The following is a 16375-nucleotide window of genomic DNA, read 5'->3' as shown; positions in this document are numbered from 1 at the left end:
AGTGGCCATCAACCTCATCGTGCAACATATCCAGGACATCCTCAACGGAGGGCTCTCCAAGCGGCAGACGAACGGCTATCTCAACGGCTACACCTCTTCCCGCAAGAGGCAGGCGTCAGAGTCCAGCAGCCGGCCACATTGACCCCCGTGCCCTGACTCCAAACCCCAGCCCCCAGCTCCAAGACACAGGAGGGGTCGAGAGGCTCTGGTCATCTGTACATACGCCTCCTCAGAAATTACTGTATTTAAGAAAACACCACGGAGATGAAATGCCTTGATTTTCCTTTCTGCCTTTTTGTACTTTGGAACAGCAAATCTTGACCGAACTTGACCCTGAGCTTAAGTGACAAACTGTGCCAACTAGTACTGGTGATGCCTAATTATGAATCCAACGTGTAACCAGTTATAAATACACACATACATACGTATATATAAAAAGAAAGGATCTATTTTTGTGTAAATGTACAAACACTGTAAAGCTGTTTGCCATAAGTATTCTGTAGGAACCTGTTCGTGGGTGTTGGGCCTGGAGCCCCGCTCAGCAGAGTTCTGTCCTCTGGCATCCGGGGAGCCATGGGAGTTGGGTGGTTGATTGGTTGATGTCCCTTGTTTTCAGCACCCTGGGCCTCAGTGGGGATAGGACTCAACCCTCAAGAGCTCTCCTGTTAGATGCCACCTCCTTGAAACTGGAGCTGAGGGAGATACTTTTGTCTTCTATTTTTATTTTATTTTTATTTTTTAGAGTTGAAATTAAGTGTGATCTCAACTCAACTCAATCTCAGGGAAGAGGCCCACTGAGGAAGATCAGTCTGTCTGTGTTCCTTCTTGCCTCGCTCTGGCTGCCTGGGTACCTCCATGATTCCTTTCTTTCTGTGCTATCACTGTTTCCCAGGAAGCCAGAGCCGTCTCCAATTTCCAGGTGGGGATTTTACAGGGTCTCATCCTGTGGGAAACGAGAGAAGGGTGTGGGGCAGGACTCTGTCACCTGGAGAGTTTAAGGAAAACTGCCTTCCAGGGAAGTAGCTGAATTATATGGACACATTATTGGATAAGGAGTGGCTCCTTGCAGTCTGAGCTTTGGTTAACTGACATCTGGTATTGACCACCGACAGTTGTTCGAGGATGCCCCAGGAGTTCCACCCATGGAGCTGGCAATAGCTTTTGTCCCCTCTGAGCTGGGGCTGTACCATGAGGTGGTAGCAGTAGCATCAGGATAATTTCCTGAACTACACCATCGTCATGTTAATAAGGTGGCTGCCTAGCAGGAAGGGGCCAGGAGAAGAGAAGTTGTTTCTTAAGACAATATTAAGGGAGGGTATTTAAATCATGGGCACCCAAGCTGGGGTTTTAGATTGAAGATGCCCAAGGTAGAGATTTTCAGCTCTTCTGAGCACTTCCTCTTGGTGGGAACTCCTGCCTGGAGGAAGATGATGGTTTGCTGAGAAGGCACCTGGAGGAAATGGGACCAAGAGGAAGGGGTAGGTGTGAGGTAGAGGCCTTAGTCCGTGCCTAGCTGTAGAAGAACCACGGGTTGTCATGTTGGTGGTCACCATCCTGCGCTTTGTGGACCACATGCTCAGTTCCTCAACCTGTGGGAGAGCCTCGTGTCTGGGCAGCACTCAGAGCCTACAGAGGCTCTTACTCCGTTACTTCACGACCACACCGAGTTTCCCTTGAGCTGTCTAATTCCCCAATCAGGATTCAAATTTGCCTTCAATTCCTTTTTTTTTTTTTTTTTTTTTTTTTCCTATTTAAATGTCATTAACCTAGTCCTCAGCAGAGCTTTGTCACATTTCTGAGGCATTAGGAGGCCATGGTGCATGTCTACAGCAAGTTCACATGATGGCAGCTGCCTCTGGAGCAGGGAGCTCTCGGCTCAGGCACCTGTGGGGAAGGTGACACTCACCAAGGCAGATGCATCTAGAGTATTTGGGGAGCAGTCTTTATCACATCAGCTTCGTGCAATCCTGAGATAACAACGGTAGGTTAGGACCTGTCCTCAGGTCCCAAGAACAAGGACCTCGGCCTTGCCAGTGTTGCATGTGCTCATGGGAAACCTATTGCTGTGTACAAGAGCCTTGGCCTCTCAGTGGGTAGCACGCTCAACTTTACTTGAAGCTTCCAGGTGCCAAACCACTCAGTGCCTTGGCTGTCTATCCCACTGCCGTGGAAAATGGATTCTTCTCATCTCTGAGCCTTTACTTAGTGGCTCCCTCATCTACCTATAGTGTTGGGACCAAGCCTCCAAAAACCTCCGAGCAGCCCACTTCTAGCTTGGACACAGCTGTAGGACCACCCTACCCCTGCCTCCTTGGGAAGTGGATTGGCTAGAAGCAGTATTTGCTGGGCACCGGGGAAGGGGCGGAAGCTGTACTGCTCTCAGGTCGTCCAGCTTTTGGCCAATTGTGTATTTGAACTTTCTACAGGAAACGCTGGTCTGAGTCTTGAGGTTTTTTTTGGCTTTGCAATTCCATTGAAAGAGTTGGAGGTAAACGGATCTGGAAACCATGGCATTTGTCATCCAAGGACTTTTAGCTGTTGAGAGAGGAAGCCGAGCAGGGCGGGTCTGCACAACCTTGATCACAGGTGCCCAAATCCTTCGGCTTTCAGAGCCACTCAATGGTGCTTGCTTCCCCCACATACATGCTCACATACGTCTTTGGTCTGAGTGTTTTAGGAAACAAAAATTCTGAGCCTTGTGTCACAGGAAGGTCCAGCCTTACACCTCATCATGCTAATGCAGCCCGTCTGACTTCTCTTTGGGTAACCAGAGGCTGAAAAAGATAGGAATCTGATCTGGCCTGGGTAAAGTAGGCCCTGGGGAGGGGAGGAAAGCGGGTTTGGACTTTGGCGGGGAGGGTAGTGGCCAAGTCACCTGTCAGAGCTAATACTTATGATAGTGGCTACTCAGAGATGATGGGGAAAGTTGGCTCCAGTTTGCTCTGTCCAGGGTGAGTCTCTTGGGAGGCCACTGGGTCAGGTGTGCTCCTGAGTAGCCAAAAGTAAGAGTCGGATCAACCTCGGCCTCAAAGCCCCCCAGTTGCAGAGGGATGCAGTCTCTCGCAGGGAAATGTTTTTCACTGCCCTTGGAACCTGTGTTCATGTCCAAGAATCTCCAAAGAATCGGCTGATTTTCGCGAGACTAGTCTCAGTCCCTGGTACATGCGGGGTCCAATGCTTTCTGGGAAGGACCAGCCGGCCTTCTCTGTCTCCTTTGCTGTTTATACAATTTCCTCCAGGCAATTGCAGTGTGCTTTGTGTCAGAACAAGGAAGAGGGTAGGTTGGGAAAGGCACAATTGGATGCTTCTGGGTGTAAGTCCCCTTTAAGATTCTGGCTCTGGGCCTGCCCAGTTCTCACGGTGTCAGGCACAGGTGACATGTTTCAGCGGCTTCCTGTTTCTCTCAGGCAGTCAGTTGCCACCCAGGCCTTGGGAGCAAGGTTGAGGGCTAGAGGCCTAGCCTGTTCTTTCCCTAGTTGCTGCTGTCTCTTCCCGTCTTTGCTTTTTACTGCCCTGCCTTTGTTAGTGCTCTGAAATGACCACACCCTATGTACTTTGCTGTAAATAAAGACAAATAAAAAAACAAAATAAATCCAACTCTTAACTCCTTTGTGGTGCCTGGTTAGAAGCAGCCTTGGCAGCCTACTGTGAGAATTGGGTGGAGGGAGGGCTGGGCCTTGCATTTCTGGCACAAGTAGGATTGTCTAGCCTGCTGCATTTAGGTCTCCTAGTCGCACCTGGGCTCAGGCTCTCCCGGTGTCAGTTACCTTGCACTTCCTGTCACGTGGACCACTGGGCCATGGTTTCTGGGAGGCTGTGGATCTAGGCTGGCTCTGTTCTCACTGATGTCATTTGTGTAGCCTCTGCCTCTGCTGCCTTCCAGACCTACCCACTTCTTTCTATTGAAAAGGAGAACAAAACCTGGGTGGAGTGAAGAGGGGGCAGGGAAGGTGTGTGGTGGAAGGAAGCTTATGTTAGTTATAACTCTGATGTGAATGAAGGTATATGTGTATACTTTTAAAACATATGTGTGCATTAATGTTTGCATGCATGTGTGTGTACTATTTGCCCAAGGTGAGCCACGATGTGGGTGCTGGGACCTAAACCTGGATCCTCTGAAAGAGCAGCAAGTGCTCTGAACTACTAAGACATTGCTCCAGCCTTTCTATTCTCGCTTATCTATCTATCTATCTATCTATCTATCTATCTATCTATCTATCTTCTATTGATTTTTCTGTTCCTTGTTGGTTCTTTGAGATAAGAGTCTTGCAATATAACCCTGGCTGGCTTGGAACTTGCCATGTTGACTAGTCTGGCCTCTGAACTCAAAGAGATCCACCTGCCTCAACCTCCCAAGTGCTGGGATTAGAGGCACATGCCATCACAGCCATCTTATTCTTGTTTTTAAAGGACCTGCCTCCAGGGACTTTCACACAATTGGCTTCTGCTCTTCAGCTCCTGACAGTTCCTATGCCTTAGCTTCCCTTCATCTCTCCCTCCACTCATCCTCTTTCCAGATGCTTGTTTTGCTAACCCAGGCCATCCCTGGCATTTGGCAGATCTTTCAATGGGAGGCTCAGCAGAGTCCCCTCTTTCCCTAGGGTGGTGGTGGTGGGGGGGGCAGGTCAGTGATGCTGCTCTTAATTCTTTTTATGTGTATGGCTTTTTTGCCTCCTATGGTATATCTGTACCACTTGGTGCCCTCGGAGGCCAAAAGAGGGCATCAGATCCCATGGAATTGAAGTCACAGGTGGTTTTGGGTCTCCCAGTTTGAGTTCTAGCTCCAAATTAGTATTGCTTTCATGAAGCCATCAATGGGCTGACTTGCAGACAGCGGTTAATACCTGCTTAAAAGGCTTCAATACAAAGAGTAGAGAAAGGGTCTTGGAACATGGCATTGTCAGCTCCAAGAGACGAGGGTAGGTGGATTCCTTCCAGGTATGCTGTGGATATTGAGGTGCTTTAAAGTGGATTTTAAAGGTTAAGTGACCCCAATATTGGAGAAGCTGGGGCAGGAGGACAACAAGTTTGAAGTCAGCTTGGCCCACATAAAATACTCCCCCAACCCCCACAAAGAGAACAATTTAATGAGGGCGTTTTCTGGCCTGGGGACGTGTCTTGATACTAGAGCATCTGCCTAGCATAAGCATGAAGTCTGGGCTCAATCCCCAACATTGCAAAACCTAAAACTGTGTGCAAGATGTTAGCCTAGTCTTGTGTATATACTTACATACACTTTCAATAAGCCATGAACTAAAATAAAATATGTGAACCCATTAGAGACAGGGCTAAGCCCTGGTATATACATCTCAGGAACATGAAGCTGCTATCTGTGAATAGTTGTCAGGTCACCACGCCCACACTGGGCATTGTCTTTATCGTGAGATGCTGTTTGGATTCAGTGGTTCCAGGGACTTGAGTGTGTATTGACTTCTGACTGTCTGGGCCTGGGCAAACCAGCACTTTGTGACAGCTCCCGTGCTGGGATGCTCAACACAAGCTTGCATTTCACAGGAACCCTCCCAGTGCCATCAAAATCACATTACATTTTTCCTGTGTTTGTTATGTGTTCGCTCATCCTTCAAAACAAAACAAAACAAAACAAAACAAAAAACAAACATAAACTAAACATAAACCAAATCTGTGAAGTATGCTAGGAATGTGCTGGTTCTCTGGGATCACTGGAGAACTGAATTCAGCTGCTCCAAATGTCTAACCTAAACTGCAGTAAGTCTGATGTATGTCTGCCATCTAGTGGTGGGGATTCAGATGGCAGCAGGAGGGGGTGGCTTCAGTTCCTGGACTGAATCATTTGATTGGCTATATTTAAGAGATTCATATTTAAGCACCCCTAAAAGTATTAGCTAACTAATATGACTTTTTCCTTTCCCTTTATTTTTGGAAAATATGCAAGCTTCCACTAGAGCACATAGAAGCTAACTCCCTTAATTTCTTCATGGCTACAATCGTGGGTGGATTGGAATGGGGGGTGGGGAGATGTGCATGTATGTGTGCATGGGTGTGTAGGTGTGAGTGTATGTGTGTGTTTAGGCCAGAAGTTGTTGTGTCTTCCTAAATATCACTCTCTTCTATTATTATTATTATAGATAGTATCCCACTATGTTGACCAGGCTGATCTCAAACTCACAGAGATCTGCCTCCTGCCTTCTGAGTGCTGGGATTAAAGGTGTGCATCATCACATCAGCTCTCTCTCTCTCTCTCTCTGTCTCTCTCTCTCTCTCTCAGAGAGGGTCTCTCATGTGGCTTAGAGATCACAGGTTCTGCAAGGCTGCATGTCCCTTCCCACATGAAATGGATGTGTGCTGTAGGACCCAGTGGATTCTGGGACTCTGCACTCAGGCCCTCATGCTTGTACAGCTCTCTCTCCATCCCCAAGGCTACAATTGTTTACACTACAGTAGATTTACTAGCTGCTGCTATCAGCTGTGCACGTGCATGTGTATGGTTATTGTTATTGTTGTTAAAAACCATCACTGGGACCCATTCTTGAGAATGCAGATACCTTAGACTTGGAAGGGGGTCATCAATAAGAAGTTGTGTGGGTGAGTTGGAAAAGCTCTACAGGAAGAGTGGGAACCCCAGGACCTTGTGTATTTTTAGCTACACAGATCTTTACAAGCTCTGGTGTTCCAAGCACTAGTTACACTCCCAGACATGTCCCAGGCATTGCAGATAGAGACTGGATAGGTAAAAGTCACTGCAATCCGGGGAAGAGAGAGGGAGCCATTGGAGTTCTTTAATTCCTTCAGTTACAAGCTGACAGTGGGGAGACACCGCTTGTCTATAGAGATGCCACACCACACCAGCTCTGTTTTGCACAGCAGTCAGTTCCTTGAGAGCAGGGAGCGAGTCTGCTTCACTGAGCATCCAACATGGCCCAACATAGTTCCCACTCCAGAGCAAGGTACCAAATGGAGAAATCCCTGTGGTTGCCTTACACGACGGGAGCCTGCTTCTGGCTATAACCTCCTGTAGGTTTTAGGACTGGATGGACTGCTGTCAGGCCACCAGCTTTCCTCGTTCTCTGAGAACTAAGAGTGTGGTCTCCATTTTTATCAATTTAGTGGCTTAGTAGATGACATAAGATGACAAACACAATGCGAATTAGGAAAACTACAAGGATAATGCTCCAGAAGTTCAGTTCAATATGCAGCTAGCCTTGGTGGTACTGAAAACTGATTGAGTTTAGCTCAGACCAAAGTATTACTAGTTTTCATCCCCTGTTGTTGGTGTGATAAGAATACCGTGGCAAAAGAAACCTAAAGGAAACAAAGGTTTACTTCAGCTCACTGGCAAAGAACAAAGTGTATTGTGGGGAAGCCAAAGTTGTAGAAGTGTGCACTATCAGAAAGGTGAGGGCAACAGATGCACGAAACTGCTCAGCCTCTTTTTGTACTTAGACAATCTAGAACCTAAGCCAGGGAATGGTGCTGCCCACAGTGGACAAAGGTCTTCCCACTTCAGTTAACATAATCAAGCTAGTCCTCCACAGGCATGCCCAGAGGTTTGTTTCTCCTAGGTGATGTCAGAGTCTCTCAGGTCGATGATTGGCACTAATCCCCACAGTCAGGTCAAGCAGAGAAAGGAGAGACTCAAGCCAACCCAGCATTGGCTGGGTGAAAGGCTATGCCTGTGAACCAGCAAGTGGCACAAGGACTACTTCAGGTCAGTTTGTCACCTTGTCATTAGACCTAATGTCTGAGTAGTGAGGCGACTGTACCAAGCTCCAATGGAGGTGTATGTCAGTGAGGGTTCATTAGGTTGAGCTGCATACAGTAGAAAAAAAAGGTACCAAGGACACTGACTTGAGTAAAGCACCTTGTTTTTCTCCTAAGCCACTGGCTCTCAATCTTCTGCAAGCTGCGACCCTTTAATACAGTTTCTCATGCTGTGGTGACCCCCAACCATACAATTATTTTTTTTGCTACTCTATAACTGTAATTTTGCCACAGTTAGAAATTGTAATGTAAATATTTGATATGCAGGATATGATATGTGACTCCTGTGAAAAGGTTAATGAAGCCCCAAAGAGGGTTGGGAGCCACAGGTTGAGAAGTCTTAAAGTCAGTGTTGCGATCCAGTGCTAACAATGATCGTGTTACCAGAGACTCAGACTCTAAGGCTTCCATCAGCAGAACTTGGCCTTCATTTTCAAAATCACTTCATGGTCCAGATAGACTTTATTCAAATCAGAACGGGGCTGTGGGGAAGTCCTGTTTGGGAAGACTTTTCAGAATGACCCCTCTGTTCACATTTCCTTGGCCCTCAGAACTCAGTCTGCAACTACCTTGTAGGGAGACTAGGAAATGTGGTCTTCTTAGGTGACTGCATTTATTCTCTGAATAAAATTAGAACTACACAGAGATACTGTAAGCAAAACCAAGAAAAAAAAAAACCTCTTAGTTACTGAAAGCTGTTAATATAATTTAATTAAAGAAAAACTTTATTGAGACGTAGGAGTGGAAAGTGCTTGTGGACAAGTCTGATGACCTTAGGATCCAGGCTGTCCTCTGACCTACACACACACACACACACACACACACACTGAACAGACATTTATTTATTTATTTATTTATTTATTTATTTATTTATTTATTTATTTATTTATAGACATGGCCTCACGTAGCCTGGGCTGGCCTGGAACTTGCTATGTAGACAAGGCTGGTCTATAACTCATAGAGATTTACTTGGGTGCTGGGATTAGAGGTATGAATCAAGACTGGCCCTACATTAAATACATTTAGTTTTTTAAAACCTTATTGAACTATAACTTGTGTGCTGGCTAGTATTTTATGTCAATCTGACACAGGCTAGAGTCATTTGGGTAGAGGGAACCGTAACTGAGGGAGAAAAAAAGCCCCATCAGATTGGCCTAGAGGCAAGCCTGCGGAACATTTTCTTGATTGGTGATTCATGTGGGAGATCCACCCCACGGTGGACGGTGCCAACCCTGGACAGGTGCGTTGTGTAAGAAAACAAATTGAGCAAGCCAGGAGAAACAAGCCAACAGCGTTTCTCTGTGGCTTCTGCTTCAGTTCCTGCCTTGAGTTCCTACCCCGACGTCCCTTCATGAACGGAGCTCTTTCCTCCCCAAGTTGCTCTAGGTTATGGTGTTTTATCACAGCTGCAGACTGCAAACTACGATCCTATCACTGTGGTGAAGAGCATAAACATAGCTATTACCTCCTGGAGTTCTCTCACCATCCTTGGTTATCCTCAGGTGACTCACCTCTCGCTTACCCACATCACATCTGCTCCAGGTTAGACCAAGTTTCCTAGAATGTGTAACACGTAACCATATATTATATACTTATGTCTATCTCGGCGTTCTGAGATCCATCCACGCTGGGTGTAGCAGATATTTGCCTTTTGGGGGAGGGTTATTCCTCCTGTTGAGTCTTGAGGTCCTCTATATATTTTGGACACAGGTTTTTAGGGACGTTGTAAGCATTTGCTCTTATTCTGTGGCTTGATTCCATTTTCTTTACGAGGAGATCTTTCAAAAGTCCGGCATTTAAAAATGGATGGAGTCTGATTTGCCAATCATTTTTTATCTGTGGTGCTTTCTCCTATTTAAGAAACCTCTCTATTTTTTTTTTCTGTTGCCTTCTGTGAGTTTTATAGTATTGGGTTTTACATTTAAAACTCATTTTGGGATAAATTTTTGTTTGTGGTGTGTGTAGCTGGAGGTTCTATGGTCTGTGTGTATTTCAGCACTGTGGTTGAAGGGAATGTCATTTCTTCATTGAATTGCTTTTGTAGTTTTGTAAAAGAGTCAGTTGTGAGCCAGCAAGATGGCTTGGCAGGTAAAGGCATGTGCTGCCAAGCCTGCTGAGCTGAGTTCAATCCCTGGGACCCACGTGGTCCAGGAGAGAACAGAGTTCTCCGGGTTGTGGTCTGGCCTCCACACTTCCCCACACCTATATATAAAATTGTGTGTGTGTGTGTGTGTATATGTGTGTGTGTGTGTGTGTGTGTGTGTAAACCTTTTCTCTGTAGCACTCTTGATTCTTTGACAGAGGAGGTATTAGTTGGACACACTTTGTGAGAAAATATGTTTTTTTATGTTCTTTCTTGAATGATTTTTTTTTTTTTTTTTGCTGTTTCAGCATTTTGGGCAGCCTTTCTGCTATCTAATGCTTTTTAAACATCCACTCTGTCTTTGATGTTATGGAATTTGTCTTGAGGGTGGAAAGGTGGATTTATCTTAATCCTGCACGGGCCCTGTGCACCGTGATTGACAAGAGCTATGTGTCTCACCTGTTGTGGAAATTTTATTGCTGTTATTTTTTTTTTTTCTGGTCTTGGTTCTCACTGATTTCTCTCTTCTCTCCCTAGACCTTCAGTTACAGGGCCACAGGCTTCTGGGCTCTCATTTTTCAATGATTACTTAGTATAGGTAAGTACTTCCATATAAGCATATGATGTGTGTGTGTGTGTGTTTGGACACATGCATGCAGTGCCTGCAGAGGACAGAAGAGGGTGTCAGATTCCCCCCAGAGCTGGAGTCAATGGTTAGTTGTCTGATGTGGGTGTTGTGAATTGAAGTTGGGTCTTCTGCAAGACCAGTCAGACCTTCGGATCATCAAGCCATTTCTACAGCCCTCATTTTTCATCTTTTTAAGAATCAAAGCTAAGTTTAGTCTCTTTAAGAAAAGCCTTCTAATTCACAATTTACTTGGTGATTTTTTTTTTTTTTTTTTTTTTTTTTGGTCTGCTGTTTAAAGCTTATCCATAGAGTCTTTCATTTCACTGATTGTATTGTAGCTTTAAGAAAAGCCATTTAACTATATTCCTAATCTTCTGGTTGATTTTTTTCCCAATGTCTTGTCTTTTGAGGTTAGCCCCTGCAAAATTTCTTTGATTCCTTATGTGTTCAATTATGTATTAAGCAGAACACTTTTTGTTTGTTTTGTTTTAAGGCATTTCCAGCTGACAGCATAGCTCAGTAGGTCGTGACTGCCAAACTCCTGAAAAGTATTGAATTTGATTCTAATCACTGCAGAGACCAGGTGGTGATCTCACCTTCAAACTTCGTGCTCGGAAGGTAGGGAGAGGAGAGCCCTTAGCTCGAGGTCAGCTTTTGCTAGTTAGAGAGATTTTTAAAAAGCCCTTATCTGAATTTCTAGACATATTGTAACAGGAGAAGTTTCTGGTTATTTGAGGGTCGTATTGGTCTTCTCAAACTTTTTTCTCTAGACCTTTTTTCTCTAGAGGGTGGCTTTCAACCTTCCGAGTGTTGTGACTCTTTTGTACAGTTCCTCATGTGGTGGTGACCCTCAACCATAGAATTATTTCATTGCTACATCATAACTGTAACATTGTTACTGATATGAATCATAATGTAAATATGTGCTATGCAGGATGTCTGATATACGACCCTTGAGACTCTCTGCTCCAGAGGCTTTGGCTCCGCCCACAGGGTCCATTGCTCACCGAGTACTCTGGCTAGCACTGCTGTGGGGAGTTAAGGCATCCTGGGATGCCTGAGAGCTGTCACTTCACAGCAGATTGTAAGCCCTTCTTACGGTCAGAACTGTGGGCTGTACTTTCTGTCTTCTTCCAGCCTTGCAGGGGACTTGCCCACACAAACACACCCATGGACAGCCTGCTGGTTTCAAAACGGGAGGTTTCGCAGACCCCATGCTAGTGTGAAGATCAACATTGGTGTCTGAAAATGGGCTGCTGCTGCTGGGACTATAGACTGTAGTTTGGTAAGGTGGGGTCTGCAGACTGATCTCGAAATCTCCATTTTATGTGTGGTCAGCCCGTTTTAGGACTGGCTACTAGGCAGAGGGGATGCCTCTCAGCAGCCATGTTTAACCTTTAGAACAGCTCCCAGACAGTCAAATCAGAAACACAGAGAACCCGGTGTCAGGCCCTGTGCAAGCACCACCCACCCTCAGGGACCACACAAATATCCCATGGCCTCTCCTGTGTAGACAGGGCTCTCGTGGGAGGCAGCATGGAAGGACAGAGTTGGCCATGTGTAAGTAGGGTGTCTGCAGGCTGTGTTACCCTCTTCATACAGATGTTTCATGTTGTGTCTCATTCCCTTCTAGCATCTTCCTAGGTCTAGCCTTGCACTTGACTAATTGCCCAATCCTGGATCAAAAGCTCACCCTTCATCTCTTTATCCAGTCTTTGCTTCCTTACAGGGTTGCATCAGACTTAAGCATAGTAACTAACATTAAAATACCCGGAAGGGCCAGGTGGCGGTGGTACATGCCTTTAATCCTAGCATTCGAGGGTGGGGTAGGCAAAGGCAGATGAATCTCTGAGCTTGGGGCCAGCCTGGTCTATACTAGCTGAGGAAAACAAAACAAAAAAGATCTTTGAAGGTTCCCAAGTCCATGTATGTGGCATCAAAATAACTAATACCAATGTCCTTGAAATGCCTTCAAAGCCTATGAAGGCTGGGTCCACAGTGAACACAATCTCAATTGATGAGAGCATACCTCCTTCCAGAAGAGGGGCCACATCTGGTGAATGCGTGGCAGGCTGGTTCAGACAAACGGAAGAATGGAGATAGTGGGAGGGTCATCAAAGTATCCAGCTGAACACCACATTCTGACCCTCGCCAGGGATGTCTGAGCCTGGCAGCGATAAGCATGGTCCCACGGGGAGAGTCTGCTTTCTCTTGTGAAGAGGGTCTCCTTAAGAGGAGCAGAGGGAGTCAGGCTATGTGGGTGGGAGTACCACAACCCTGCCTTCTGAGGCAAGCCAGGGCTTTTCTTCTTGAAAGCTTGTCTCAGAAGGTAGGGTTATGGCTTTTCAGGACCAACCAGATAAATAAGTGGAATGGCTTCTGGGTGCCGGGGGCTCTCCCAGCCCACTCACTCCTGAGGGGGTAGGCCCAGCCCTTCCTTAGCTCATGGAAGATGCAGGGTACCAACCTGAGATCTCTGGGAAGAGAGGAAAGGATGGCAGCCTGGGATGCCACTTTACTCACTCTCTTAGGAAAGAACATCCCAGCGGGACCCTTGGGATTTTTTTCCTTCACAGTCATTTATTTGATTTGACTTTGGGTTTCTTCCTTATTCTTTATCTTTGTGTGTGTGTGTTTGTATGTGTAAGTGCGTGTGCATGTGCAGAGATAACCTTGGGTGTTGGTTCCCCCCCAACCCCCCACCTTGTTTGAAGCAGTGTCTCTTGTTCATTGCTGGGTTTACCATGCTAGCTGGTCCTAAAGCTCCGGGCCTTCTCCTGCCTCTGTCTCCCTCTCACCTTAAGAGCATTGGGATTCCAGGCAGATGCTCCCGTGTCTAGCTCTTTTTGGTGTGCCAGCTGGTTTTTATGTCAACCTGACAGAGGCTACAGTCATTGGAGAGGAGGGAGACCCAGTTGAGAAAATATCTCCATAACATCTGGCTGTAGGTAAGCCTGTAGGGCATTTTCTTAATTAGTGATGATGGAAGGAGAGCCAGGCCCATTGTGGGTGGTGCCATTCCTGGGCTGGTGGTCATGGGTTCTATAAGAAAGCAGGCTGACTAGCCCTGTGGCTATGAGGAGCAGTAAGTAGCCACAGCCTCTGCATCAGCTCCTGCCTCTAGGCTCCTGCCCTGTTTGAGTTCCTGTGCTGGCTTCCTTGAGTGATACACTAAGATGTGAAAGTGTGAGCCAAATAAACCTTTTTCTCTCCGAGTTGATCGTAGTGTTTCATCCCAGCAACGATAACCCTGACTAAGACATTTGGGTTCCCAGCCTTCCAACCATCTTCCTTTGTTACTGAAATAGGATCTCTCTGTGTAGCCCTGGAACTCACTCATCTTCACCTCTCTGCTTTCTCAATGCTAAGATTACAAGTCTGCATACAATGCCATGCCTGCCTTCTTCTCTCTTATTTATTTATTTAATTTATTTATAACAGTTTTGTCTCTGAAACAGGGTCTTGTCCTATGGCTCCAGGTTCCTGCCTCTCCCTATTCTAGTTGCTAGAACTGTGGGCGTGGTCACCATACCCAGCTCACAGTGTTTTTAATTTTAATTTTTTTTTTTTAAATTTACTTTATTTGCATGAGTTCAGTGTAGCTGTCTTCAGACACACCAGAAGAGGGCATTGGATCCCACTATAATGGTTGTGAGCCACCATGTGGTTGTTGGGAATTGAACTCAGGACCAGTGCTCTTAATCCCTGAGCCATCTCTCCTGCCCAAGTTAATTTATTTTCATTTTAGCTTGTGAGTGTTTCCCCTGTGTTATGTATGTGCACAGCAAGTATGTCTCATGCCCATGGAGGCCAGAAGAGAGCACTGGATATCCTAGAACTGGAGTTAATGATAGTTATGAGCTGCCATATAGGTGCTGGGAACTGAACCCAGGTCCTCTTCAAGACAGTAAGTGCTCTTAACCACTGAGCCAGGTCTCTAGTCCTGGGAGTCAATTTAAACAAGAGTGTATATCAATTTGATCACAAACTATGTTTTAAAAGCTTCACTTGAGGTGAGATTCTGTTGTAGGGGTGTGTGTGTGTGTGTGTGTGTGTGTGTGTGTGTGTGTTTACAGGGCTGATGAGTGGGAATAGGAACCAAAAGGAAGGCTATTTGAAAGAGCAGTTTCCCTGAGAGGTTTCTAATTGATGCTCTGGCGGCCCGTGTATGCATTTGAGATTTATTTGTCCCGGCAAGGATCTCACAGTCAGAATCACCAGCTTCCGGCTGAACATTCTCTAATGGACTCTTAGATGTGGTTTCTGTGCACACTCAGCCTTGGAGGTTTTCCTCCTGATTTCATGCGTGTGAGGGCACAGGGGTAAGGACTGATAGGTGGTCCCTTCTGTTCTGTAGCAACAACGAGGATCCAGCAAAGATGTGTCTGGTTTCCATGACACCTTTAACGCTTCTTTCGTTCTCCGATGTGCTAGACTTTAACTTTCCACCAGGGGGCAGACGTGCAATTCTCTCGCCCCATAGATCACCCAATTTATATAGCTAAATCTTACTGTATGCCCGTCACAGCATTGTTTTGTTTTAAGCCTCATTTGAATTCTGTGAGGTATATTATATTACTTCTCTTTTCTAAAACGGGAATTGTGGTTTAGGAGAGGTTAAGTAAATTGCGCTGAGTCAGCAATACATGGGGAAGCTGCAATTTGAACCTGTGTTTTTCTGATTGAAAAGCTTGAACCCTTCACCTCTTTTATGTCAAGCTATCTTGAAGATAGAATTCTGCCCTACCCCACAGTCCCACAGTGCCAGCTTTTTAGTAGGTTATAGTCTGGCAATTACAGTTTATCCAACCAATGTATGATTATCTTAGCTTCTAGTCTGAGCCCTGAGCACCCTTACACATCCCCGTTATGGATTTTGTCATTTGTATCTCATGTTTTGTTTTTTTCTTTCTTCCTCCTCTTCCTCCTCTTCTTTCTTCTTCCCTCTTCCCTTCTTCCTCCTCTTCTTCCTCCTCCTCCTTTTCTTCCTCTTCCTCCTCCTTTTCTTCCTCCTTCATTTTAGACATTATTTCACTGTGTAGATTTGGCTATCTTGGAACTTACTGTATAGACCAGCCTAGCCTTGAATTCACAGAGATCCTCCTGCCATCAAGTCCTGAGTATTGGGATAAATGTGTGTACCATCACACCTGGCTATTTGTATTTTATCTTAAAGGTCCTTCCTCAGCTATAAGAGCACCCCCATCTGTGGCGTGGAGTGTGTCCCTCGAGGTGTCTGGTTTGCTTAGCTCATGCTAGCTTTCGGAAGGGTACTGGTTTAGAGGAGTGGAACATTTACTTCTGGTAATTCTCTCATCAGAACTTATGAGGCAAGCAGGAGAGAGTTGTGGTAGAGGGTGTTTGGGAAGCCATGGTTAATTTTGTCCTGATCTACAGACCAGTTCAGGTTGGAGGGGTCCTGTCTACCCATATCTAGGACCACCGAAAATCTTGCTCTGGAGATTGGATGCTCACTCATAAATAAGACATTGATATTGCCTTCCCTACGGCTCAGGATCAGGGAACATGATAGTTGTGGTGGGAGTGGGGAAGAAAGAATGTAAGAGTTGAACAAAGAGGGGAATGGTGTGGGACACTGACTTCAGGGCACGGCATGGCTGCTGTGCTCTTGCACTCACGGCAGCTCTGAGGACCCGTACAAGACTAAGCTGATCAACATGCTGTTGGTGGGATGAGGAATTTGTAAGGCTCCATCCTTCCCTGAGGATCTATACACAGTTAATGCTTTCTCAGAGAAAAAGGGACATTTTATTTTGTGGTGTAATCCCTAGTAAGGTGCGCGAGCACCTGTAAATAACCCTTAACCCATGCTACTGTAAGCAGCCCTAAAGAAATTCATAGGGCCGTAAAAAGAAGTCTAAGGAGATGAGTTTGGAGGAGGAATGGGACCAGTGAGAGTAACA

General features: G+C 45.9%; 1 protein-coding gene across 2 annotated transcripts in view; it reads left to right on the top strand.

Annotated features, from left to right (window-relative positions):
• The window catches only part of Uck2 (uridine-cytidine kinase 2), a 57986-nt gene extending 54382 nt beyond the window's left edge, over positions 1 to 3604 (top strand). The window contains exon 7 of one of the 2 annotated variants that reach the window (XM_034513057.2): positions 3 to 3604. In XM_034513057.2, coding sequence (XP_034368948.1) covers positions 3 to 142 — 140 coding nt within the window. In that variant the 3' untranslated portion in view covers positions 143 to 3604. The remainder of the gene's footprint in view (positions 1 to 2) is intronic. The other variant, XM_076941547.1, reaches the window with a different exon arrangement.
• The last annotated feature ends 12771 nt before the right edge of the window (positions 3605 to 16375 follow it).

This window comes from Arvicanthis niloticus, chromosome 10 (genome assembly GCF_011762505.2).
Source record: "Arvicanthis niloticus isolate mArvNil1 chromosome 10, mArvNil1.pat.X, whole genome shotgun sequence".
In the NCBI taxonomy this organism is placed as follows: domain Eukaryota; kingdom Metazoa; phylum Chordata; class Mammalia; order Rodentia; family Muridae; genus Arvicanthis; species Arvicanthis niloticus.
This window is presented reverse-complemented; position numbering and strand designations above follow the sequence as displayed.